This window comes from Trachinotus anak, unplaced genomic scaffold (assembly GCF_046630095.1).
Source record: "Trachinotus anak isolate AG129_WGS33_773 ecotype Australia unplaced genomic scaffold, CSIRO_AGI_Tana_v1 ptg000011l, whole genome shotgun sequence".
Classification (NCBI taxonomy): Eukaryota; Metazoa; Chordata; class Actinopteri; order Carangiformes; family Carangidae; genus Trachinotus; species Trachinotus anak.
In genome coordinates, this window is record NW_027273862.1 from 24,926,403 (window position 1) to 24,952,194 (window position 25,792).

The window sequence follows — 25,792 nt, forward strand, 5'->3', positions numbered from 1 at the left end:
GACATAGTAATAACATGTATGTTACTGAGTGGATATTTGCCCAAACCAAGGCTGTGGATGTGGAGCCATGATAAATTATTCCTGGCATCCTTCTGAATAAGTTGCACTGTAGGAAAGGCTGCAATGAAATAGATTCTGTGTTGCATTTATTCAAATGGTCACGACAAACTTAAGAAATCCACATCTAAGTAAAAAGTTGTGATTACGTTTGCATTCAATCCGTGTGTATTCAGAACATTTTTTAATCCTTGCCGATTTTGCAGTTGACAAATGATGTGAAAGGCTTGGCATTCAGCATATGTGCTGTTAATTACTACACAATGCAGACATCCTCAGTAAAGTCCAACTAAGCTAAAAGTTGTCTTTACAAAGTTGGAGATATATTTCTGCTGATCATGCTGTATTTGTAAGACTTTTAGATCAAACCCTTTGGTGAGAATATAAGACCATTTTCATGGATGTGGGTGCACACAACAGCCATATGTGCCTAAGTTGCTCTGTATGAATTGATAGAGAAGGAAAGCTATGAATATTCTAAATTCCCACCAGTTATATTTGATAAGTGCTGGCTTTAAGGACAGAGGCAGCTGTTGGCTGGCGCTGCCACAGTAGGAGTCTGCACTGTTGGCAGGCCCCCCTCTCAGGCTGATCTTTCCACTGAAGGTTAATCACTCCACTCAGAGCCTTTATGTTTCTGTAAAAACGAAAAGATGTCAACAGATTAGTCATTTTTAATAGAGGCTAATCAGCTAGAGGCATTTCAGTTTCTCAAGATATTTTGACAGGCAAATTTTCATTGCCACTGACGTGTGTTACTGAAGGAAGTATATCAGTGAATGGTTGTGGATTTTAAAACTAGCAATTAACCAATTTAATCTACTTTTCTAAACTCTTAAAACCTTTAGTTTTGATTACCAGCATCATCAAACAAATCCCTTTTCAGCTTTTTGGTGTCAGTCTTGCTGCTATGGTTTTGTGCATATGATTACACAGTTTTAGATTAAACAGTTGCATTTATATGTGTTTTGATACAAATTCTTCACATTTCACTTTGATATTATAACAGCATTGTGAAAATTATACTATAATTATAGTTTTTTTTTTCTATAATATCATAAACACAAATCCCGGCGTCATCATTTTCAGCAAGACCCGAACTAGAACATTAAATAGTCTGATGCATAGTTTCAGCTGAAAGCACATTAGTGATGTGACACAGATGAGTGATCAGCAAAACTTTTTGTCAACTTAATTTTAAAAAGCAACTTACTTTTAAAAAGCATCTTCAGTAACGTGACACAATCCCTGTTTATGCAGAATGAACAGGGGGATATCCTCACAGTGGAGGAAGCCAATTTCACTTGCACAAAATGACATATACATATAAATAGTCTAGGAAACTAAATGAGTGGGAATCTATTGTATAAATTATGAGAATGTGAAACGTTTGTATATTTCTTGTATATAATGTTAAGTAGGTTTATTAGCCAATGCACAAAATGATTTTACTGTTTCTTGAGCACTCATACAGGCCACGCTAGCATCAGATTAAACTGTGCAAACGAGCCCTATATCAAACATCAGGCCTTGCTGTCATATGTCTGTATCAAACAAGCAGCCACATTTACCACTCATGCACAGCACAAAACTAACTGAAGTAACCACCATGAAATTGTAACACAACATTCAAAATACAAAGCATGGACACAGGAACAACAACTGAGCTCCGCCTCCATTTCTCCAACATGCTCATCAGCCCAAAGTCTCACCTTTAAAAGTAAGGACGGAAATCAAGAATCAGTTCTCATTTAAGGCTGTTCCTGAATTACCCGATTCCTGTTAGTTGTGGAGATCTGACAGTATCAGTTCCTTGTATTTATGTCTGCACATTGTTTACACCAGAGCGCTTTAATGTGAAACCTTAACCATAGCTGAAAATAAAGATAGGAAGGTTTTTTCCCCAGTGTATGTACACATTTTAACAAAGTGCACAAGGGCTAGATGCATTATTTGCAGAGCAACTTTTAAGCAAGACTGGCAAAACCAACATATACTTAAATATTTAGCCTCAAGTCATGACATTTTTAATCGCTGTAAAAAAAAGAATTGCTAAATAAACCATTAAAGAAAAGGGTAAATAAGCTAAATCTGTAATGGGATGTGAACGTCTAAAATCCTTTCATGTCTTCTCTATCTGAGAAGTAAGATCACTTTCATAGGCTGCCAATAGGCGTGTATCCTGAAACATATCTTTATTTATCAGGAGACATTGCACCTCCACAGGGATAAAGGCTGGGGATTCCCCACCTTACATCAAAACTGAAGAAGCCATTAATCAAAGCCAAAGAAGCCATTTGTACAGACCACAGAGCATTTTCTATTCCTCAGTAACAGTCCAGTGGCTCGCTTGAATCTGTTCTTCACTTTATTAATTAGATGGTCAACTGAGATGAATTTGCTCAGACTTGAATGCCTGTGCAATATAATAAATTGCAATTCAATGCACATACTGAGTATTTATTTTGTAAATCACTTATACAGACATGATCGAAATAAAACAGCATGGGACACCTTCTAAAATAATTCAATCCACCACAACACTGCTACTTAGTATGTCCTAAAAATGCTATAGTGTTTAACACAGTTTCAGCTAAAACTGAACATTTACAAAGGCAGTAGTGGTATTGGATTGTATTACATTTTGTAGCTGTATTTTCTCCACCCCCATGAGCTACATGAAAGAAACTCGGATTCTAAAATATGAGATGGATATAGGGTGGAAAGATCTTATGAATGACTTGGTTTAGTTAAGTGTTGTTAAATATTTTAACATATTTCATAATGAGCACATTACACATATAACAAATATGTATCAATAACCAGAAGAAACGATGCACAGGTCTCAAACCCAAATCTTAGCCAGGGGCTCATTACAGGATATAAATGTGATTGATGCACCTTTGTAATTAAAGGTTGCAGATGTTTTGCCGTCTTCATGAAATGTAGAATTGCTGCCTAATATAGCATGAATTAACTTCTTGTCTCACTGTAACATTTATTTTTCCATCCTGATCCTGGGGTCGGGCATGTCTGAACATGTTTAAATACAGTGTAGCTGTGATGATACAGTCTTACTGGTAAAACAAATAACCAGTGCATAAAACAGGCACAGAAACTGTACATTCACTTTTATGCCCAAACAGGGAAAACATGTTGGTCTCATTCAGTTTACACTGTGCACAGTGTTTGGTCGTACATGGCAGCACCTGGGACAGAAGTGTTACTGTGCAAAGTGACATCAGTAAATGGCTCTGACTTTAATGAGAAAACACCTTTTAGAGTGAAGCTTGCACATAATTTTTCGCTAAAACTGGAAGAATTAAAAACTGAATGTTGAATGATGTGAAGTGCAAAAAAAAAAAATTCATGTTGTGATTACTTTGGTAGATAGGAGTCACAATTTCAGTTGGAATTGTCATTTTTGCATTTCATTTTCACTGAAAACACATTTAAAAATGGTGATGTGATTTTTGTTGATCTGTACCAAACAAGCATGTTCCTTTACGTCTGGATCCAAATGATTTGTAGGCCAGGGCATCTGTGTAGCACCACAGTGCTTCATTATTGGTTTTTTGTGACACATTTAGCCTTTAATCAAAACAATTGCAGCTTCTGTGATTTGGATATTGCACTTGACCATATTATGATTTTGATAATATTTTGATTAATTTTGCATCTGCGGTCTGGTGTCATCCTTGTGTGTTGTATAGAGTGTCTTTTTAATATAGAGTAGATTTCAGCAGTTTTGCAACATTGAATCCATTTATTGAATTTGTATGAGCAGAAATAAATGGCTCTAACAACGTGGCAAACCAGTGTCAGCTGAATAGTTAGAATTAACCATGCCTCTCTTTCTTGAACAATGTCCATACAAAGATATAGACATTTCATTCTGATTGAACCTTCAGTGTAACCTTAATATTGCAGGAATGACTTGAAGCAAACTGAAAGTTTAAAGCTCTGTTTAGCAGTTTTACAAGGTCAGGTGTAAATCTGTAGTTGAGCAGTGATGTGTATATAACCACAGTTGCAGTCTGGGCTGTGACTGTCTGGTGTGAATAGGCTGCTGAACACACAGGTTGTGTGTGAGTGTGTTGTTTAATCCTGCGTCCACCTCAGAGTTTGTGTGTGAAGACGGTAACCTGAGCAAAGCTAAACACCGGTGCACACGGGATCAGAGGAGCCTACAAATGATTATTTGCACAATGGAAACTGTTACAGCTCACCGCTGGTCTTTGCTGCAAACCTGTTTTATAGCCGTGTTGTTCTGTTCTTGGTTTTATGTAACAGCAACAGTGCACAGTTGCCCTTGAGAGCAAACTAGCTGTCTTTGATGCTGAGATCTGTGCAGGCAATACTGAGCATGAGTCATCCGGAAGCCCACACACAAATACTTTGAGCAGCAGCCTTGCAGCCGTGCTCAGGAATTACAGCATTGTCATGAAAACATTAGTGGCTGTTGGTTTTTTATTGAAAACATAAAAAGTTTTTCTTTAATGGAAAACATTAGAACAGCGTTTTTTATATATATATATATATATTTGTTTGTTTGAACCATTAGTTATAATCATAATTAATGGAACTGACTGTCTGCCTAATGTACAGTTGACCTTTTCGTCTCCAGTTTGCTTCAGCACACTAACTTGATTGATTAACACAATAGGAAATCCCTGAAGAGGCAGTTTATAAACATCTTATGTATGTGTGATTGCTTAATCATGCACCAAACTGTCGGTATGTTTTATAATCACATATTTTAATATTTCCATAATTCATGCCCATGGTCGAAGGGGGTAGATTGAACCAAAATGATTTTGCTGAGCACTTGACAAAATCAGATCAGCGTCCATGAAGTTAAACTTTGGTGTCCTTGTGAGCAGACGTAGCTTTATATAATTGTTTACATAATATTTCCTGCTGATATTGTCTGCCGGGCTATAGCTGTGGGTGGTGGAGAGTTTTAGGTGCCTTCATGATAATAAACTATGACTTAAGGTTTGTGTTGATGCTCAAACTGGTTGCTGTGTGTTGTGACCACTGTGAGTTGATGGCTATCTCTTTAGCCCAGCAGCACTGTTACAGTGAGCCACTCGTGTCCTCATCTACCACTGTCTTCTTGTAAACAGTGTATGTATGTGACTCATGACCTTTAAAATGAGATAAACTCAAGATCACATGGTGAAGTTAAGATTGGAAAATATTACACTGTTAAATTGTCACTGGGAAAGCTATTATTCACTATGATATTAGTAATCTTTTGTACAAATTAGCAAGTGGAGCTGATTCTCAGTTTGTAAAATTGAATGTCTTGTGTAATGTAGTTGTTCCACCATTTTCAACATGATGAGGTATCAGATTCTTTCAAGTGGAACTGTAACTGAAATATTTTGAGTGTAATAATTTGTTTTTATGTTTGTAAGAGATTGTGTTCTTAAATATTTTGGCAATTTTATTAGAGTTTCATGGGGGAAGACTCCATGTTCCATGTGCTGCTCTCTATAGAGACTTAAGGTCTTATCTCTGTGTCATATGGTGTGTTCTGTCTGCTGCAGGTCTTCCACCTTCTCCTTCCTGTGACAAATGTTGAGGCCAGAGATCAGCCTGTGCGACAGCTAGTAGAGTTGACAGGGTGAGGACGGGAGGAGAGTTGGTTAGCTGAACCAGGTTTTGTCTCATGAGAGTGACTGTGCCGTCCAGGCACCGCCAGTGACCAGGGCTGTGGCTGGGGTGGGCCCGGCCCAGGAGGCCTTTTTGTACATCACTCCAGGCTCCCGCTGACCTGTGCTGCTCACACCATGGATCAACAAAGAGATAAATATGGTGAGCGGCCTGCCAGGAGCACGAAGGTTTCCCAGGGCAGCCGCAGTGGACACTCGTCCCGACCATCCGGCTCTTCAAGTTCCTCTGGGGTCCTCATGGTGGGGCCAAATTTTCGTGTGGGCAAGAAAATCGGCTGTGGAAACTTTGGTGAATTGAAGCTCGGTAAGTTGAGTCTAAATGGTTCAATACAAAGTGAATTTTGAAGTTCTTATAGCAGCTCCTAATGGTTCTGTGTGTAACAAAAACTAAAACAACAGTCCTGCAATAGATTGTAACTTTATGAAGGTTATAATGTTCAGTTTGAATCCAAAAAGTTTTAGGGAGTTGTTCATTCAACTTAATGGTCATTTGGAAGACAAGGGTGCTGTTTAATTGTATTGCAGTATATGCAGATATATTTTTTCCATCTCATTGTGTGAATTTGAGCACATAAAATGTTTGCAACATCTCAGTATAAAACTGAACATTATATTCACAGTACAGCTGGGGAAAAAAAAGAACATGATTAGATCATTTTCTGTCCTAGAACTTTTATATATGGAACCAGCAAAGTTTACAGGAAATTTACATTAAAATTCTTGCCATCACTGATAGTTGCTTATTCCCTCGTGAACATGTTGTAAAGGCTTAAGTGGTGTTACTTTATTTTGAAAACCATCTAATGTATGCTTTTCATTTCCTGTCTTATTCCAGGTAAAAATCTCTACACCAACGAGTATGTAGCTATTAAACTGGTAAGTGCACAGTTTGTTTCTCTGCTTGACTCCTCACCTCGGCACATATATAAATCCCCTGCAAAGTGATAGATAAAGTTGATATAAAGTAATCAATAATAGTGGTATAGAATTTGAGTATTCATAAACTACATCACCTTATAAGAAAGGGTGGATTGTTTGTTCACGAGTTATCGTTTGAATAAAGTAATCACGACTGAAAATACTGAAATTGTTCATCATTATATAAAAAAGAGACGGTGACAGATACACAATGAAGCACTCAGCATTGTTTTAGAGCTGCATCTGAAATGTTACTAATAGGATGAAATGTCAGTGCTGGCAATCCCAAAGTGATTCAAATTAAGACAAGCTCCGTCAATTGGACACATCCTGCATGTTTTTTATAGCCCTTTGCAGTTTGTTTCCAGAACTATGACTTGAAATCACTAGTGGCCCAAACAAACCCTGTCAGGTTGTGTCAGGGCGGTGCAGTAAGATGGCTCAGATGGTGGACCGCTGTGGTCTTAGAGGGAAATGTGAATGAGGTGGCTAGGTGTGTCTTTCCAGTGGCTGCTAGACTGGCAGTCATGTCTCCTGAGTCATGGTTTTATTATTGCTCACTAGAGAGTCATAATTTCACTATCAAAGTATTAAGCTCACCAAGCTGAGTAGTTTCAGCTGCTCACGCTACTGTATGGTCTGCTGACACAGACGCTGAGTTTCAAAACGGTGCTGAACTCGAAAGACATTTTTACGTTTTGGGGACACTATTGGGCACTCTTATCAAATCTGGGAGTGTGTCTTTAGTGCATCACCAGGTTTCATTTATTAGAAATGTATTTTTTGGAGTGTCCCTTTTAACTAAAACATTATCACACAGGGCAGAGTTTTAGACGATGATCACAAATATTAGGGACACTTTTCTAACCCCATCTGACAGGACATCATTTATACGTTTGAGATTTTGGTAGAGGAAAAAGCTGCTGGGAAAATTGATGCTTGTATTTGCCCTTAAGTGCAAGGTGAGTCATCAAAAATTGCTGATGCCTCACACAATACAATACAAAAAAAACACAGAATTTCTCAACATCGTCCTTTCATCATGATTCTTTGTTGATTAAACATATTAGTAAGATTCAGTTTTAGAGTTTTTTGGTTTTTTTTTTTTATTCCAGTTTGTGAGGTTATTGTCATTAACTGACCACTGGTTTGGATGTGTCCACTGTGCAGGAACCAGTGAAGTCGAGGGCACCACAGTTGCATTTAGAGTACCGGTTCTACAAAACACTGGGAACTACAGGTAAGGTCACAGATTTGTTCGTGGTGTTTTCATGAGACTGCGTGACAACGATTTGACTGTTCTGGAAGATCAGCACAGAAGATTGCAGCATTTTCACAACAAGTGATTACTGCACTCAGGTTATTGATATAAAGATGGGTCAGCAACTTATTTTAATCTCCAGGCCTTTGTGTACATGAGCGTGTGAATGCCTATGTGCATAGAGAGCATGTTGAACAGTAACCTTGCTTGAAAATAGACTTACCAGGAGCACAATTCAATATGAAAAGAGTTGACATAAAACTTCTTATACACCCACGAAACAGATGCAGCCGCTGATCTTATTACTGATTCACTGATCAGACTTCCTTGTTGTTTTCTAGGCTGAATATACAGGAGGTGTTGTAGACTATTTGTTCAGTGTGTCAGAGTGTTGGTCTGGATGGGCTTAGTCTGGGTACGTTGGAACATGTTTGTAGGTACTTAGTGAGTGCATATGTGGATTTTTTTAGGGGCCTTTGCCGCCTGAAAACACCACTGATGAGAGCAGCGTTTGGGATTGGGCATCCAAAACAATTAGTTGAAAGCTGCTATAAATTCATAGAGCTCTGAGGGTGACTCCCTGTGGGTTCATCACTACACCCAAACCATTTCACATGACACATACTCATTTGACACATTGTGTTATAAAAATGTTAATGACAGCTGCTTTAATGTCAGGCACATGTGAGCTTTTGACCTTTAAGCACATTTTTATCTGACTGAAAAAACACATTTTACACTGTTGTGCAGCTGGGTGTAGCAAAGGAATTTGCCTTTTTGGAGTTAAGCTTTTATCTTCCTGTTGTCAGTAACATCCAGAAATGCTGGACTTAAGTAACACTCATTGTATGAGGCTGAATTGTATGGTCAAATGTCAGTGCTGCAGATCACCAGACCCTCTTAAATTGATTCATTTGTGGATGAGGAGCAACCAATAACTTCATGGTCATTTCAGCCAATATCACCGCTCATCATTCTCATTTTAGTACAATACTAGTGTGCATATTAGTAGTACTGTAGAACTCCTTTATTAGTTGATGTGGTCAGGTTCAAGACTCTCTCAAAGCCCAAATGACTTCCACCCAAATATCCAAAATGTAGTTTTGCTGCTACCTGAGCTGTGACAGTATATCTGACACTGTCTGATTCATGGTGTTGAATAGTGCTGTCATCACTAATGGTTCAAACACCGACATAACTCCATTTGTCTTTCTCTAGAGCCTTTTGGGTTTTTTTCTGGAGCCCTTTAAACTTTATTATTCAGGGTTCAGAATGAAAGACAATGTGATAACAGTTGCTTCTCAACTTCTCTTCCTTTAACTCTTCTCTGGAGATTTTTTGTTTGTCATAAAAGATTAGTCAAGGTCTGCTGACGCATCCCTGCTACAGCAACCACTGACAAGAATCTTGTGAGGATTGAATGACCGCAACAGAGAATTAAATTAAGGGCAGACATTTTTAGTCTTGGTACGAGAGGAAATGGGTGGGAACTCTAGAAACAATGGAACAATAGAGAAATCCTTTTTTTTCATGGTGTTCATTGCTCTTTGGTAAAATGGGTAAAATAATAATGTGTACTTAGTGGTGGTCATGACATGAATACATCTGAACCTGAGCTGTTGAAGAGATCAGAGACTGACCATGATGGCTGTGAATTTATCAACCAAAGATGTCTTTAACAAAACAGTGATGTCACAGTTTAGGGCTGGTCTCAGTCACAGTTGGCATAGAAAATGAAAGACGTGTTTGTGATGTATGGTCCTTGATGTGCTTTTTGAAGCTCTACATGCATATAAGATAACCAGACTGGGACTATAATGGCTATTATTTTGCAAAGGCAGGGGCTGGAAAAGGCCAACTGTGCGGAAACTCATTAAATATTTAGAGAGTGGGTCTGCCTCTCTTAGTACTAACCTGCCTCTGTTCTCTCCTCCAGATGGGATAATGTGACCTCATTTCTTCTTGGCTGTGTGCTGTGCCACATTCCTCTCAGCCAATGTGGTTGTCACAGTGTCTGTGCGACAGGGTCTTTATGAATTAATGCGGTTTGACTCAGATGCTCAATCAGGTGTTGTTATCTGGTGCATAACATCACTGGATATTAATGAGGATGATTCAATTAGGAATCAAGCAGCTCCTTCCGAGTGTAATGTGAAAATATCCGTCAGTGCTGTAAGAGTTGAATTTCTGCTTTGGCTTTACAAGACAGCAGACATTATTGTGGCAAGGACAAAGCTGTTTTTTTTAAAGATCAAGAGGGTATGTTCAAGGGTGGGTGGATACTATTGAGCTATTAAAGGTATTGGCCGCCAGTCTTCATCATGAAACACTACACCAGCTCTGTAACCATTTCAGTCCCAAGGAGGAAATGTTTCCAACAGTGGCACAGCTCACTAGATTTTACAGTCATGTCAAGGAAAGACCAGAGTTCTTATCCTGGATGTGCGTTTGCTCTCATGTGAAAACATGAATCATTGTTAAGAATAGGACTTAGGTCATGGTTAGAAACTAGACAGCGGGGTTTGAGTCGACTTCATGAAATTTTTTTTTCAACCCACAGTACAGTCTTATTGGTCATTAAGGAGGAAATTTCAAAAATAACTGCATCAACTGAGACGTAAACGCAGTATCAAGTTGTTTTTAGCATTTGTGAAAAAAGTACAGGCTGCATTCCTTTACACTTCTCATGGTGACATTTACATTTAAAAACTCCACTATCTCAATTAAAACCATGACATAAGAGTCATGTCATGTACATTTGCTTGTTAAACATGATTAGACATTGTAGTTTACAAAGTGAAGCTCATGTTAATGCATTACACAAAGTTGATGTCATACTGTTGATTGGCTGAACTCCAAAACACATGCCCTCACTTTGACATTTAATAATTCAGTGTTTCAGCTAAAGAAATACATTCATTCTGTAAGTCAATGATATTGAACATGCCTGGACACTTGAAAATCAAAGGGCAAAATAGAATTTTCCTCTCGCTGTCTTCCTGCATAGAATGATGGTGTACATTGTCTATGTCAGGGTTGCAGTATAAATACTTAAGTTTTAAAGTGGAATAACCTTCACAGCTACTTTCAGACACAGCTGCAGTGCAGTTTTATCAAATTAACTTTATTGATCATATAGTCAGTGATACATTTTCTAATCTTTACCAAAATTTAGAAGAACTCCAAATGAACTTTGTAACAATAAAAACTAATTGCTGTTCTTGCAGCTCTGCAACTCATCATGTGCAGGTTTAGGGAAAGTAGCAGCTGAACTTAAGCAAACCAGCAGAAATGTAAACTGTTCAGCTTAAAGTTGATTTGAGTTTACAGCTGAGCAACCAATCAGAAACTGAAAGGATAGTGCAGGCAGCCAATCAGAAGTGGATCAGCACAGTGGACAAAACTTCATGTCAGCCGAGAGATGGATGTATTCCACGAGAGGCATGAAATATTCTGCAGAACCAACACAAGTAGTCTGTCTCTCCTCAGGCTACATTTCCTCTTCCATCCCACAATTTATGCAGTGAAACACACCTGTCATAAATTCACAATGTGAAAATCCATCTATCCTCCAATCTGGAAACCGCTTATCCTGTCGCAGGGCACTGGAACCTATTGCAGCATATTGGGTGAATAATGGGCTACTCCTCAGACAGGTCTATCACAGGCCTAACACACACACACACACACACACACACACACACACACACACACACACACACACACACACACCTATAGCAAGAAAAACATATTCACACTCACACCTACTGTCAGTTTAGAGTCACGAATTCACATGACCTGTGTTTCTTTGGCCTGTGGGAGGAAACCCACACAGGCACGAGGAGAACATGCAGACTCCACACAGAAAGGCACCACACACAAATTCCAACTGCATTTTTGTGACGACCTCCCCACCGCATTGTTTTTTTTCCCATAATTAAAATGTAACCTCTTGATGTTGCCGACATGCACGCAGAAACTGCCATTTTTAATCTTTCTGTGACATTTTTGTTGAGCATAGCGCTTGTGTCGTGGCATATTGTGGTGTTTGCATTGAACGTGTTACAATACAGTTACTGCGCAAAATATTGGCACAAAAGAAATCAAGGGTGACTTTCAGTGCATTTCCACAGCCCTATTCTTTGTAGCAGTGGTGGATAAATTATTAATAACATTAAACTACTACCAGATGGTCAAAATAAAACATCCAGCTCAGAACTGGTCTTGTTGCAAGATTTTTCAGAGTCCAGATGAAGTTCTGGTCTTTGACAGCTGCTTGAAAAATTGCACACACAGAAAGTAGCGTGCAGGGAGATTTGGGTGGTTGCCTTTGAGTCGGGCTTAGAAGCAGCCATATTCATTCATCACACATTCATCACATTCAGTCTGTTCCCCTTTTGTTGTAAAGGACTGCAGCCAGCACCTTATTAGATTACAGTAATGCATAGGAAAATGTATTCTTTGATCGTTGTACTCAGGATGAGCTGTTTTATTCAGTGGCTGACAGAAGTGATACATCTGTGCATAAAACCTTCTCGTAGTTATGATTTCTATCCCATTTTGTTCTTTTATTATCACAGACCCGCTGCTGTGATATGAGTGTACAGTATCTAATATATCTTGATCCATCTGTACTTGAATATATTTTGTCCATTAAAATGAGTAAAGTACATTCAAATACATTCTATAGAGAGGTGTGTCAGACCTCATTCAACAGCATGAACTAAATAATGAATTTCAAAAACTTATTTAACAGTGCTACATGCCTCAATTGCTCACACCACTGTAGACCAAATCAGTACATTACCTTGGCATTGCAATCATTGTTTTTACGGAAATTGGATGAGAGTAGTCAAAAGTGGTACCCACAAAACCGACAGCTGACATGGTTTGGGTCCTCCTGTACAATCAGAGTGTACTTTGCAGCAGAGGATGCACAGATTCGATCTCTTCCGAGGATTGATTTGCTGTAGATAATGATGGTTCTGCCATCCCAGCTTCCCCTCTGCTCGTAAAAAGCTTGTTTTCAATTGTACAACCGTTTATCCAATTATTTACAGCAAATCTCCAATCTGACACATTTTTAGGCCTCCCACAGGCACCCAGGGTTTCAAGGCACTCATTCCTATGGTACAGTTAGCAACCCACAGAACTGCATAATGGTGTCCAGAAACACAGGATGGAGCACAGCATGACTCCTACAAGCCCATATGCTAGCTGACAGCATTTGTGCCACCTTTCTTGCTGCAGTGTATTTCCCATTACCCAGCTGGCAAGTCAAATGTCTTCAGCAACATATTCAGTATCAATATGTTAATGCACTACATCAGGGTTGGTATGAGTATTTTTTTGATTATCAGTCTGCTTAAATTACCTGAGTTTATGATGGAAATCTGGTCCCTTCACTAAACTTTATTGTGCCAGCTACTTTCTTAGAGTGGTCACAACTCTTAAAGCTTGCACGTAAACAAGGACCAGAATGTACCAGGTCTAGTATAGGAAAAGTACTAAAAACTCTTAAAGCTGCTCTGATCAATATTTCTATGTTAAAAACACATCAGATGACTATGTAATGTGAAAGGTATTGCTCATAGTGACAAACCCACAGAATATTATCTTCCAAATCTGCTGTTCCCCTCAGCTCAGTGAGCTTCTTACCGTCAGCTCATTGTTTTGGTTTTACTGCCGGCAACTGAACTGATATGATTCACTCTCACCATGTTCATTGACTTATTTTCCGGCACAATAGGCAGCTGTTTTCAACAAAAAGCTATGATAAATCCACTGCACACAACTTTCCCAGCATCAAATGACAGATAGGCAATAGACAGTTAGCACATATCTGAACATAGTGGAACAATAATAGATTTAGTGGCTAGGAAACCAGATATTTTCCTCAGGAGTTGGCAAATACCACAACAAAGCTAGAAAAACTAGTTGGTAAATATAGGACTTTCCAGGTGAACAACTGCTGCATAACAATGTTACTCTGTCTCTGCTGGAGGTGTGAAACGATGTGTGAGTTTTCACCATAGCAACTTTAAAAGGTGATGATATGTCAGTGTTGTGTTTACAGCTTGTTATACTGCTCCCAGGTGGACCAAAACAAGCAGTGAATGTAGCTTTACAATCAAATCCACTCAGAATTGACAAAAAATGAAATACATGTTCATATTTAAATAAACTCAGCATGCATATATGTGCCTATGTGTATGTACAGTGTATAGCATGTAGTGTACACACAAACCAACAAATACTGTATATCATGTACAATCTCCCAAAGAGTTCTTTTAATGTTGGAATCTGCAGATACTCAATATGAAAGGACCGACCTTAGGGACATGAAAAGAAATCAGGACATCCCTACTTTTTGTAACTTCCAGGCAATTATATATTTCCAAGGACTGAGCACAGCTTAAGTAGTCTGATAAAGCAAGGCCTGTATGATTGAAGCACCGGCATTTCTTTGAAGTTTCTTGAGGAGACCTTTTTTAACAGGGCCGTGGTTAGCAGTAAGCATGAGCCAACTTTGGATCATGCTTCCCTGAAGGCAGTTAAAAGTTTGACCTGATTTCTTGTTCTTTGAAACCAAAGTTCAGGATGTGGTCACGAAGAGAATACAGATATCACTAATTATAAATCATTCTAAAGTAATATATATAAGTTATAAGGTAAAACACTGAGGTAAAACTAGAAATCCTGCAGAACATTGGTGTAGCTTTTCTTGTGAACTTAGAAATTCCCTTTGTGTGTTTTTTGAAAACCACAGGAATAAAAGAAAAGTTAAAACAGTTCACACTTTTTACAGTATAATTGTAGGCATTGAGCTCACACAATTTTCTAGAAATTCAACAGTACAAGGAGCTTTAATTCCATGATCGTCAGCATTACAAACAGCCTGTATGAGTGTTGTATTAGTCTGACCACAAAATGGTAAACTGCACTATGACAAGAAGTAAAATAAGAGCCAAGGTGACAGATGGAAGGGATTTTGGAGCAATTAGAGAGAGTAGAGCAGAGAGGATATGATTCAGTGGAGAGGTTGTGATATGAGGCAGTGAATAGATTAGTTTTCAGCCTGCTGTACAGGAGCGACACAGTTGTATTTGCAGGCACTGTGTTGTATTTTACTTTGAGGTTAATGTTTTACCTCGCAGCTCTCTCTGCTCTCTGTCCTTAGTAACCTTTTGCTGCCACTCCCTCTCTCTGTCCAATTTGAGGCCTCTTGTGGTTGGTTACCTTGGACCCAACTTAGAAATATCATTAGTCAGGGGAGACAGCAATAATAAACACTTTTGCCACCCTAACTCTCCCAGCATTCCCTCTAGCATATACAACTGAAAACCCCTGAAGGCACAGTCTTCTTTTTATTATCTAATAATTAGTATTTGCTTTTCCTCTTGGCAGTTTGCTATTAACCGTCTAAGCTTTTAGTGATCTTGTTTCTCTTTGATCTACTTGCAAATACATAGTTAAACAAAAAAAGACTCGGCATGACTTAGAGGAAAGTACAGCTGTGTCCACGGTGCTGGGATTTTTATCTTTTAAGTCTAATTTCTCTCATCCTGTGTTTTTCAGCCGAGGGCGTGCCCCAGGTGTTTTACTTTGGGCCCTGTGGGAAATACAACGCCATGGTTCTGGAGCTGCTGGGTCCGAGTCTAGAGGATCTCTTCGACCTTTGTGACAGGACCTTTTCACTGAAGACTGTCTTAATGATTGCAATTCAGCTGGTGAGTTCAGAGCATCACGTGACACATGAAATTGTTTTAATATATCTTCTACTCACTTATGACTGATGAAATGCATGAAAAAAGATATAATGACCAAGCAGATGACTGTAGAGAACATTTCCACTGAATTAACCACCTACATAGTCATGCTATACTCAACACCGTTGTTATGAGCCTCTGTCATGATGCAAAGGTGCTGCTGGTGAAACTCAACACTTAATGCTGAGCACACCATGAGATTTGGTTCATAGCAACCCCAGAAAGTACAGTAAAAAACTAGTTAGAATAAACTGTCTATATAGCAGTTTTCCACTGTTTGTGTGAATACAATAAACATATCAGTTGTTGGGCTGAAGTCTCACCTACAGACCTTACACCTGTAGTGCAGGTGGGAAGGTGGGGTACCAGTGCAGTCTCTGTCTGCAAATTGGCAGTCTGTCAGTATACTTGTAGTATTGGTCAGAGTCCAGTAGGCTGGGAGCTGTCAAAAACAGAAAAGCCATCCCTGAATCTCATTACGTCTGAGCAGCTCAGAGGCTGGTTTGGCCCAGTCTTTTCAGACACCTCAGACACCTCAAAATTTCTAACGTTTCATTCTGTCAGCACAAAATCTGCAGTGCTCTTGTAATGAAGATAGCTCCTGCAGATTTGTTAAAAAAAACCTACAAAACAGCACCACATAAGCATGGTGTTGCACTTTGTCAACAAATCTCACAGCAGCTCTGATCACTTGGTTAAAATTTCTCATCTATGAACACACTGTGGTTCTGATTACTGGTGCTTTCCTAGTCTGAAGTCCCAGTGGGATGCTTTTGCATCTCAGTGCCTTAAAATTCTGGCTCAACATCAACAGAGGCTTTTGTTGTGTGATAGTAATGGGTCACTGTGGCAGTTCTGCAGCATGGTGCTGAAACAACTAGTGAATTAATTCATGATAATCACCATAAATTAATGAATTGACTATTTTATAAATAATCATTTATCAGACCAAAATACAAAGTATGTTGCCTGCGTACGTGCGTGTGTGTTTTTGGTTTTCTGAATCACGTCTTTAAGCCTGCCATTATGTCTTTAAAGGGGCACTACCAATGTTTTCATGTTTAAAGTTGGTGGAGTGCCCCCATGTGTTAAAATGCTGAATCAGTGACTAAGGAGCTACTGTATTTACAATGCTCTAGAAAAGACTTGTGCGACTGAAATGTTGATTCTGAGTATTTTTGACATTTTGAGTCCCGCTCTGCTGACTTTCTGGCCCGATCTGTGATTCCTTCTAATTTATCTTAATATTTTTTTCTAATGACTGTGCCGTTTTCTTCTTTGCCAGATTTCTCGAATGGAGTACGTGCACTCTAAAAACCTCATCTATAGAGATGTGAAACCTGAAAACTTTCTCATCGGACGGCAAGGAAATAAAAAAGAACACATTATCCACATCATTGACTTTGGTCTGGCCAAAGAGTACATCGACCCCGAGACCAAAAAACATATTCCATACCGGGAACATAAGAGTTTGACTGGCACTGCCCGATATATGTCCATCAATACACATTTAGGCAAAGGTAAATTTCATTTTACAGTTTTGTGTTGGCTCTGTAGAGTTCTTCAATATTTATCATGTGAGGTGAGTTGGCATTTAATTTTTGAAGCTTTTCAGTGATATGTTATCGAATCTATTGATATAGAGCAAAGCCGACGAGATGACCTGGAGGCCTTAGGCCACATGTTCATGTATTTCCTTCGTGGGAGTCTACCTTGGCAGGGACTGAAGGTAGGACAAGTACATGGAAGTGTTCCAGAATCTGTTAAAGAATCAGGTCTATCCTCTGTAGAAAAAAAATATCATCACTAAAAGAATAACACAACTTAAAGCTGATGTCATGAAAAGCCTGAACCTTTCAAATCATAATGCAATAATCAGATCAGTGTCAGTTTTATTTTCAGTTGTGTGTAAACCTTTTCAGAATGAGATGAAAGCCATTTTTACATTCAAGTCCAAATTCAGTATTATTACAAGTGAAAGAGTGTAAATATAAAGACTTCAGTTATTTAGTTAGCTTCAATGTTTTATTCTCCCTGTTGTTAAACTACACTTCAGTCAAAACTTAGTCAAAACTAAAAAAACGATGACTATGACTGCAGAGGAATGAGAAGTGATAGTTGGAATTGGAACTTAACCAGTTGTCACTTTTCTGTGATCCAGTAGACTGAACAGTCAGGGTTTCAGATTTTCTTTTAATCAGACTGTATTAAATAATAAGACCATATTAAGAATTTGTTTTCATATAATTCTAATTAATGCTTATTAGACATTGAGCTGGCTCATATGTCCTACTGTTTTGAATCTCCTGCAGGCTGACACATTGAAAGAACGATACCAGAAGATTGGAGACACAAAACGAAACACTCCCATCGAGGTCCTCTGTGAGAACTTCCCAGGTACACTGATGATGGCTGTGATTTGATCAGGGATCGGGCTGTAAAGCTGTTAACCACGTTAAAGACTAAATCATTTTTTCCTTTCTTTGTTTAATTCAGAGGAGATGGCCACCTACCTGCGATATGTGAGACGGTTGGACTTCTTTGAAAAGCCCGACTATGAATATCTGAGGACTCTGTTCACTGAACTGTTTGAGCGGAAAGGATACACCTTCGACTACACTTACGACTGGGTTGGCAGGCAGATAGTAAGTGTTAACTCTAAACAGATCTAACTTAGTTTTAAGTCAGTGAACAATTTAAACAAGCCACTTGACTGTACAGCATTTAACTGAGTATTATTCCCCTCAGCCAACACCAGTGGGGTCTGTCCATATAGACTCTGGCGCGTCTGCTGTTACGAGAGAGAGCCATGCTCACAGAGACCGGCCCTCGCAGCACCCACCAATTAGAAATCAGGTACGCCAAGTTTTGTTTTTAGTAGTGGGCTCGTGTTTATGTTTTGTCAGACCCATGTGTCAGTGAAAGGTAACCGTGCATTACAACCTGAAATAAATATGTAGATATATATAAGGTACACACATATGAGTACCATCCCCCTGCCTGGAAAGATGTCCACAGAGAGTTAGTCTCAGGGTGACCTTGAACCTGACTTGCTATTGAGGGAAACTGTAACACAACACTGTGAATGAGTGTTAAGCACTTGGTTGTTATACTTGGCAGAAATACAATTACAGTGAGAAGGATTTGTCACATCCATTCTAATGCAGGCAAAACACAGAACACATTAATCCTAGTTATCTATATATTCTTGTTTGCTCTTTGGTTATTGTGGCTAGACCAAAATCTGACATGAATTGCACTGATTGACAGCAGCCCACATGGTGACGTGACTGAGAAAATGCTTTGTAATCATTCACATACTGTACTGTACAACATTGAAATGAGGCAGACTAATAGATAGTGAAGGAGGAATGATTGATTTCTTTGTCAGATGGAGCAGGTGAAACCATTAGGAAATGTGCGCAAGTTGTCAGTGTAGGTGTGTTTCATTAGGGGTATTTTCTGAACAGCATTTCCACAGGACAAGTTCATCTTTGCATAGGTTTTAGTTTGCTAGTTGCAGTTGCCTTAAAGGCAAGTTTCAGTGTTATGGTTCAAATTCTTGTCATGTTTTTACTTCATATAAGGTTTGGGTGAATATGAACATTGAAATGTTTCTGCCAGTTAAGCATTAACAACTTCTTTCAGTGATTTCACTGCTGAATGTTCTCAACATTTTGTTTTTGTTAAGAAGTATAAAATCCTGTTGTATAATTTAGATTTAATTTTTATGTGTTATTGAAGTATAATTAAATAGAGGCCAAAGTTTGAGATGTAAGAGCTTACCTCCATTTGACTTCATTAGTTTCTGGTTTGGTTTTCTGGCTGAAGCCTTGCTTTGATTTTGATTCACTCTTTTATTTTGTTACATTTTTTTTCTTCTCCATTTCTCATGCTGCTTTGCATGGTACCTGGCCTCGCACACCCAAATACCCATCTTTCCTAACACAATTATTCCATCACCCCCCTCCCTCTCCCATTGCAACCCCATTCCCACTTCCCCTCCCATCACCGACGCCCCCTCCCCCCGACTCCTGAGCAGACAGCGGTCTCAGATCGACGAGGAGCATGGGAGGTGCAGCCCACACGCCAAGCAAACTCCTCCTATCTGACCTCCCACCTGGCAGCGGACAGGCACGGGGGCTCAGTGCAGGTATACACCCCTCACCTGATCAACCAGCAGCCCCCATTCAGTCTCTATGGAGTCAGATCTGTCTCATAGGATCTAATCCAAAAGAAATAAACCTGCACATGTGGCCTGTAAACAAGAGTAGAAGAGCAAAAGAGCACAAAAGGCTTTTCTCTTGTCTTTTGGCTCTGTTTTGATTTGGTTAACATCGTTTTATGGACAAATGAGGCAGAGATTTTATTCGTATTTCAAAATAAAAACTTATCAGTACTCGGGAGCATTGTACCCAGTAAAATACTCAATGAACAACTCAAAATATGTTCAGTATTTTGAACCAGTTCTTTAAAAATTTTTTGGCATTTTCACATTTCTGAAGCAAATTTTGAAGCAAAGGAATCAGTGACAAGCAAATACCCAGTGGATGTGATTGTGATTGGTATCTCTTATTACTGTCATCATTTCAGGTTGACAATGAATTGCAATAGATACCAGAGTTTTTACCAGGACATGATCACTGATGTGTGTGAGACAGATCTACAACCATATACCTCCCCCACCCCTTTACCCCTGGCTGGGAAATGTTATTTTTCTACACCACCATATGCATGTCATCTGGAGCCACCCACCCCAGATGGTGAAATTTTGATTTAGCTTTCTAAATAGTAGCCTTGGTTTTTGAATTTTGATCTCAGGTTCTGCAAATCTTCATAGCGCTCGGACATTCCTTACAAGACCAAGAAGCCTCTTGCATGGTGACCTGGCTTAACCGGCTAAGTGCATGCTCTTAAGTTGTAAAAAGGTCATTGTGCTTAAAGGAACATCCTGGTGTAATTTTTCGCTCCTTGCCATTACCAAAGATTGTCCCTCTCTAACTTTGTTTGCATAGGTGTGTACAGTGTATGCTTTAGTAGATCTCCATTCATTCTACTAAATGCCATTCATGTTGGAACAGTGTGGAGATTTGAAAGTTGCCTTGGCTTACAGTGAATTTCACCCTGGTGAAAATGACATGGACAGAGTCTCCTGGTTGTTTACCATTGGCAGAAACATGTCTCTGATATTGAGGAAGTCAAAAACCATGGGAGTCCAAAGAAAACAAATGTTCACTAAAGTCACCACAAAAGGTTTTTTTGTCAATGGCTCATGCCGTCATTGTGGTCAGCTGGCAGTAAGCTAGTAGTAGCTCCAATGACCTCCAGGGTTCACTTGACCCTCATCTGGAGCCCCATCTTTTTCAGAGTAGAGCTCTATTATGTCTGTGCAAAGTCGAGTGGCTTGTGATGTGGTAGTTGTACAAAGTAAACAAGTCATTTCAAGGTGTTTCCAGCATCGGGCAAAGTCTTCTTCAGGTGTTTTTTTTTCTGCACTGTTTCAACATTAAATGGGGTTTATTTAGCTGAGATTTACAAAGGTCTACACTGTTTACACCTCTGCAATAATTATAATGTTGTTTCTTCTACAGGTTCATGGTACTTTACATATTGTGATTTTATATTTGTTTGTCAGCTGACCATGATTTTGTGTTTTATTATCTATGTCAGTCTGTCAGTGGCGTTTGATTGTTTATCTCTGTCAGTGTAATTGTTTAAATTGTAACTGTTTTTGTTTAAAAGGGATAAAGCTTTTGCTCTATACAGTGTGGACATATGAGCTGCAAAGTAAAATTCAAAAGCCAGAGAATGGTATCGTTTGATACAGAACAAATCAAATCTATCAGGCCCTTGCAGATATAAAAGTACAAATAGTAAAAAATTAGTAACTTCACTTATTACACTGTGAATAGAAGTGAGTTTTAGACTAAGTGTGACTGAGGCTGATGATTTTGTTGTTATTATAAACCGTGAAGATGGAAAGTAAAAGTATTTATCTATATTTACCTGAAATACGCCAGGCTCACCCCCCCTTTAATGAAATCATTATTTTGTATCAGGTGTCAGTCTACATTTTACTGACTAAGTTTGGAGACTCAGGCATCCGGACTGACAGTAATGCACACTGGTAACAAACCGGGAAGGATATTGATACAGAAAACAAATATCAAAAAAAGTATCAAATGTGGTATTTTTAAAATACTTTACTAAATACAAACCATTTATTTTATATCATCTGCATTTGAGTTGTTGGTGTTTTGTTCTTTGCTGCTGTCAGACTTGTTTCCCCAGATGAGACAACAGAAGTAAAGTGACATTCATGTCCTTTGTTTTTATCTAGAGAAGCTTTCTATCACAACAGTACCTGTTTTTTGCGCATTCACATTCTGGTCGACATGAAACTGCTGTGTGGACTGACACAAACATCAGTGGGTTGGTCTGAAGTAACGTCCATCTGTGCCGCAGGTTGTCAGTTCAACCAACGGGGAGCTGAACGCAGACGATCCACTGACGGCTCACTCCAACGTTCCGATCACAGCTCAGGCAGAGGTGGAAGTGGTCGACGAGGCCAAGTATGTGTCATACACCTGCCACACCTCTCCTCCATGTCCATCTGTCGCTTCCTCTCTTTCCTGCTTTTCCTCTCTTTGTCTCTCTCTTGCCACCTTTTGCTATACTGTGGAATTGTGACAGCCCCCACCCCCAGCTGTCATCCTGCTCCTGCTCCTATTATCCTCTGTCTGACTGTGTGGGTTTTTGATCTTGACTGCTGACTGTCTCTATGCTTTTCTCTCAACTAGTTTTTTAAGAAAGAAAGCCAGTTTGGAAGAACTTCTCAGTCAGAGCTCATACAGTTTCTTCTATCTGGAGCAGTCAGCCACTAACATGGGCTGCACTCAGCCACTGAGTGCACTCCTCTGCTGATCAACCTGGTCATCGTGCCCTCAGCAGTACCAGTAATGATTCGTGCAATGTAGATGTTCTCAGTGTACTGAGCAATCAGCCAGTTGACATCACACCAGATTGTCTCTGCAACTTAGTCACATGTATAAAGATGATGCACATGATGTCATCGTCTGCTTCCTTCTGTCCCCCTGAGAGGCAAACATGACAGGAAAAAAAAACCGGTGGTTGGATTCAGTTTATCTAAGAGCTAATAGCACCAGCTAAAGAGCTATGAGTGCTAATCTTCAGCATCACTGGCTGAAATGATGCCATGCTGCACAGCTGGCTGCCCACTGTGCAAAAACTGTGCTGTTGACTGAATGTCAGGTGGTTCAGCTGACTGAGAAGAACTGATGGAACAACTCTGAGACAGAAAATGTATTAATGGAGAAAATAAGTACTTTGCAGTTGCAGCAGGGCAGATTTTTTTTTTTTTTTTTTTTGGATAAAAGTACAAACAGACGAGTTAGTTACAAGCTACAAAAGCACCAAAACCTCACATACCAAGACTTTTTAAAAAGTAGTGCTTTGTCTCTAGTGGCCAGCGCAGCTACGCTTAGGTTGAGCAAAACATTTTATTCCAACACTCAGATTTGATTGATGGAGGAGACCGTCCTGATTTGGCTGCAGGCAGCTTTGTTATCAAGAGCACAGGTCAGCCTGGTTCTTCCCTGTGAGGCTGTGGAGGAGACAGTCTTGATCATGGTGCAGTTGTACTGGTTATACTGGACCCTGTTAAGACAGTGTTAGCTAAGCAGACCCAGTTAGGTTCGTAGGTGTGTAGCTGGTAGGTTTCACTAGTGGTGGTGTTAGATCTGAATGATTACTACTGCTCTACTCTGAGTAGATTAATGTTTTTTTTCCCTCAGTAAATACTGGGTTTAGAATAACATGAAAAAACTGCTACATGAACAATTAAAACAGATGTTTGTATTCTATTGTTTGTGCGATTAAAGGGTTTCCCCTTAACTTCAGCTGAAAGTAAGTGCAGCTCCATCGAGCAGGTCGTGTTAGATCAATCATCATTGCGGCAGCTGACTATTAAACATGAGGGAAAATTATTCCAAAGCAAAATATCAGCAATAAAGCAACATGAATGGTAAAGATTCCTACTGCACTATATATCCCAACACCTCCTGTATATCTTCACAAAAGATATCTGTCGTCGTGTTTATCCTCAGTTCAGCTCTCTTAGTTATTGTAATACACGACAGGGATCTTTCCCACCATCAAAGCCACTATAAAAGATTATTCCCTTCCACTAGTCTCTTCATGAATCTCCCAGAGGTTCATTCACTTTAATCTGTGCTTGTTTCTATCTCTGCCCAGATGACAGGCCGTCCTCCTGTCGTCTCCATTCACACAATTGTTTGATATGATGATTGGTGTGTTTACTGCCAGTGTCTTTGATACCTCCTCAAGCACGTTGATGTTTGATATAAGAACACGAAGTAATGCGTCTGATTCACTTTAATTAATGTTTTTCCTTTTTGAGGGAAAATCAGGTTCCTATGGTGGATTAATACCACGTGTTTAGTTGTCTTAAATTTGCTTCTGACTGTCAAACTATAACACTAATGGTTTTCAGTCTGTTCAGGAATCAGATTAAACTTGCTCTGGATTTTGGTTTCCATCAGTAATGCTTTAATATACAGTTATTAAAACAACAATATATGTTTATGTATCCACCAACTGATTTATAGCAGTAGAAACTATACACATTTTTATTTTGGTTCACTGACAACATTCCCATATATTATCAAACAATAAACTCCTGTGTCTGGTTTCACCAGCTCTTAAAGTTCCTAAGTGTAAACTTGGCCTACTGATTACATAATTCCTTACTAATCACTAAACAGGGTGCACTATATCACCTAGTTCTTACATAAATATAAGTTGTTACTAAATATGTACACCCAGTTTTAACTGTTGTGAAACTGACAAGACAACATTAGCTCACAAATGTTATAAATAGGTAACAGGAAATATTAACAACATAACTCACCTCACACTTTGGGAAACTGGAAGCATTTTGAATTAAAATGCACAAAAATAACCCTCTACATGCCTTCAGTTAATACTGTTGTATTTATAACTAAATGATTAAATGGACCTGGTTAGTTTAGCTTATTTGAATATTTACACATAAATCTAAACTGCAGGAAAACTACTTATTGTTCACATAATTTATTGCTCTTGATTGAACAGTACAACAGATGTTTCCTAGCAACTGCTGTACACATCACTAAAGTCTAGATGGAAAAGATGTTTGAGTTTTAATGGTGCAACCAGATTTAGTAAATCAATATTTAAGAACTGGTCACTAGTTACTTCGAGCTCAGGAGGGACTTTGCTCACAAACTTAGTAATGGATTTACAAATATGTTGATCAACCCAGTCCTGGACTATTCCTGTTGTACTTGATGTTTTTCACATTCCACCAACCTTTAAGGTGCAGACAGGAATTCAATGACATTAAGAAATATTAGAAAATAGGACTAAAAGACAAGGAAAGAGAATCATGAACGATCAATACATTTTTCAGAAGGCAGACAGGGTAATGTAGCGTACATTACACAACACATTTTGATACTGTAACCCCTTTATACCCAGCAATTCTGGGAAACATAATAAGCTGCAGAGTAGATGTTCTGTAATCTTCTCTCTCAAACTTTCCCTCTGTGTCCACCCATGTCCTGTTGGTGTGTTCGTGTGCATGTTAGTGTGGCATGTGCCCAGGCCCATCATCTTGGTCTTGCTGTATTAATCTATCTTTCTTTTCTCTTTACACTCTTTCCTCTCTCTTCTTCTGTAGCTGCGTGAAAATGCTCAACCTGTGGTGAGTCCCTCTCTGCTAGTCCACATCAGACTCATGGGACAGGGAGTGGACCAGCCTAGGCTGGGCAAAGTGGAGTTGTAATTTACAAATTTTAACTAGTCTCCCACTGGTACAACAGTGTTATATTCTCCTGAGAACACCGTCTGCCATGTGTACTATCAAGTCTCCTTTTCCAGGCCCTTTTCTGCCTTTGGGTTTCACCACCACCTGATGTGAAGTGAAGAACACTGTAAACCATAAAAAGTTGGGCAAATATCACATCAGGGCGGAAAGAATAAGCTAGAAGTACTTTGATATAAGTGAACTAAATCATCCTAATATC

The 25,792-nt window shown here is 39.1% G+C and overlaps 1 protein-coding gene across 2 annotated transcripts in view; it reads left to right on the top strand.

The window, feature by feature from the left end:
• csnk1g1 (casein kinase 1, gamma 1) overlaps positions 1–25,792 on the top strand; it is a 28,551-nt gene that overhangs the window by 1,159 nt on the left and 1,600 nt on the right. The window contains exons 2-12 of one of the 2 annotated variants that reach the window (XM_071489235.1): positions 5,613–6,042; positions 6,574–6,614; positions 7,827–7,896; positions 15,496–15,647; positions 16,972–17,206; positions 17,330–17,415; positions 17,999–18,083; positions 18,183–18,331; positions 18,435–18,542; positions 19,729–19,839; positions 22,152–22,258. In XM_071489235.1, coding sequence (XP_071345336.1) covers positions 5,856–6,042; positions 6,574–6,614; positions 7,827–7,896; positions 15,496–15,647; positions 16,972–17,206; positions 17,330–17,415; positions 17,999–18,083; positions 18,183–18,331; positions 18,435–18,542; positions 19,729–19,839; positions 22,152–22,258 — 1,331 coding nt within the window. In that variant the 5' untranslated portion in view covers positions 5,613–5,855. The remainder of the gene's footprint in view (positions 1–5,612; positions 6,043–6,573; positions 6,615–7,826; positions 7,897–15,495; positions 15,648–16,971; positions 17,207–17,329; positions 17,416–17,998; positions 18,084–18,182; positions 18,332–18,434; positions 18,543–19,728; positions 19,840–22,151; positions 22,259–25,792) is intronic. The other variant, XM_071489236.1, reaches the window with a different exon arrangement.